The sequence below is a fragment of the Abramis brama genome (genome assembly GCF_963993115.1).
Source record: "Abramis brama genome assembly, chromosome: 8".
NCBI lineage: Eukaryota > Metazoa > Chordata > Actinopteri > Cypriniformes > Leuciscidae > Abramis > Abramis brama.
In genome coordinates this window covers 43,692,310-43,694,770 of record NC_139970.1, presented here as the reverse complement: position 1 = coordinate 43,694,770, position 2,461 = coordinate 43,692,310, and the positions used below count along the sequence as shown (strand labels likewise).

Genomic DNA, 2,461 nt, shown 5'->3' with positions numbered 1-2,461 from the left:
AGATAAGAACGCTATGTGTTTACTGATGTATACGTTAGTTCATTGACAGATTGATTACAGCTAACACCATGTCATAACTACACGCGACGTGATGCCGCGACGCGCGATAAAAGGTATCTTTTCCATGTTAATCGGAGTTTTTGTCCTAACCAGCCGCGACGGCGACACGCGACGATTCTAATATATGGCGCGTTTCCACCGCAGGAACTTTACCCAGGAACTAGGAACTTTGGGGTGGTACTCGATGTGTTTACACCACAGGAACCAGGGTCTAAATGAAGTTCCGGGTAAATATTTTCCCCTCAGAAAGTCCCTGCTGGCGAGGTAGTACTTTTTTAAAGTTCCGGAACTTTCGGGGGTGGGACTTGTGCGCTGAGCATGCTGATTGGTTGAATTCATGCCGCATTGTGATTGGTTGACTCCACGCAGCATTTTATTTATTAGACCGCCATTTTTTAAAATTGCGGTTCTTTGCTTCGTGTAGTTAGAGTTGTCTGTTGAATTGTCTGTAAAGAGTTGTCTGTTAAATTCCAACATGGAATTTAATAAAAAATACGATCGCTGGACCGACGACGAGGTCCAGGCTTTAATAAGCGTTTTTGCGGAAGAGGAAATCCAGCGGGGACTGGAAACGGCAATCCGTAATGAAAAGGTATAGCTGCTACCTGAAAATATCGAGTCGGTTATGCGAGCTGGGCATTATTCACACTGGAAAACAGTGCAGAGAGAAGTTAAAAAAATTAAAACAAGATTACAAGAAGTTAAAGGATCACAACAATAGAAGCGGATCCGATCGACGTACCAACAAGTGGTTTGACCGCCTGGACACGTTGCTGGGACACAGGCCGGCCTTTTCTGGAGCAGCAGTGACGAAAGACTCGGCAATTGCGTTGTTGGAATCACTTCAGGAATCTGAGGACCAGTCGGTTGAAGGTAAATATCACATCTAACAGTTATATGATATCATCTTAAACTCGTTGCAGTGATAAAACAAACTAACTGTTTTCAACGTGTTTTTACAGATGAAATGAATGGCCCCAATGATTTGCAGCCAACGGAGACCAGCGTGTTTTCCCCTGCAATCACCAGTAGCCCTCGTCCCATGTCTCCCGCTGAAACGCACACACGCCGAGGTATAAAACAACGTTGTCTGTTGATAAATTATACTTCAAAACTGACCTAATTGTAATCCTAATGGTTTTGGGTCATTGTGTTATTTTTATATTATATTATTTGTGTTATTGCAAACTTAAATGGTGCATGATGGCCCAACACAAATTTAAAATGTAAGATTTTTTAGTGAAAACACTTAAAATAAGTGTTTTATGGTTTTATTGTTTCAGGGTGGGCTTGTGTATTTATTGTCATGTGTTTCTTCACTTAGGGAAGAGGAAAAGGGATTGTGACTTCCTTGATGCGCTGAGGGACATGGAAGATGCTAACCGGGCCGCCCTGCAGCTTGGACAAGAACAGCGTGACAAATACATGCAGCTGTTACTTGAGAGTCAGGCTGAGGAAAGAGAGATGAGGAGGCAGGAGTTGGCATTCCTGCAGTCGGAAGCTGAAGAAAGCAGGCGGCAGCAGAGGGACTTTCAGGCTGGGTTTCTGTCTGTTCTTGGTCAGTTTGCCCAGTCATTCAAGAAGTAGCCACAATGCCCAGCCACCTAATTTAACACAAGTTTGCACTTTCTCTTGAGTTTGCACTTGAAATTGCACATTAACAACTATTAGCATTTATAATCTGTATATATTGTTTGCATTCCTGCAAAGAGACTTTTAGGCCAGGTTTCTGTTCTTGAAGTTTGTCCAGTTGTTCTAAATACATTTGTATTTGTTTTTCTTTGCACATTATTTTACTGTTTATTATACTATTTATGTTGTAAGTAGTACTTACCTTGTGTCAAATAAACTTTGTAAAATGTCACTTACTTGAGATCAAGTGCCTTTTAATTTCCATGGTAATTTTAGCTCTTACGGTAAGATGCTGGTTAGATGTTAAAACATTTCAGGTGAAAGTGCACAGGTTAAAATAAGCAAAGTGTAGGTAATTTAATTTAAAAATATACAGGTATATTTGGCTCTGTCATAAATATAAAATGTCATTTCATAAGTGACTTAGGTTGTTAAACAAATTAGAATATCATGCAAAAGTTAATTTAATTAAGTAATTCAACTTAAAATGTGAAACTAATGTATTATATAGACTCATTACATGCAAAGTGAGATATTTCAAACCTTTATTTGTCATAATTTTGATTATGGCTTACAGCTATGAAAACCTTTTCACAATATTCTAATTTTAAATTTGGGTTCCCTATCGTCCGGTCACTACGACGTACGTCGTGGTGAACGACGAATAGGAATCTCGCTAGAGAGGCCAATCTACTTCGAGTGAAACTAAAACAAGCCAATACACATTGGCGTGCAATCATTTGCATCAGCTGCGCAGCCTCGCAGCGCG

The 2,461-nt window shown here is 40.1% G+C and overlaps 1 protein-coding gene across 1 annotated transcript; it reads left to right on the top strand.

Moving 5' to 3' along the window:
• Window positions 1-644: 644 nt before the first annotated feature.
• Window positions 645-1,841, top strand: LOC311087875 (uncharacterized protein; the record flags this gene model as incomplete). Its single annotated transcript, XM_084121347.1, has 3 exons — window positions 645-933; window positions 1,023-1,133; window positions 1,385-1,841. 3 exons carry the CDS (start codon window positions 645-647, stop codon window positions 1,645-1,647), a joined length of 663 nt encoding a protein of 220 aa, XP_083977473.1. The 3' UTR covers window positions 1,648-1,841.
• Window positions 1,842-2,461: the final 620 nt, after the last annotated feature.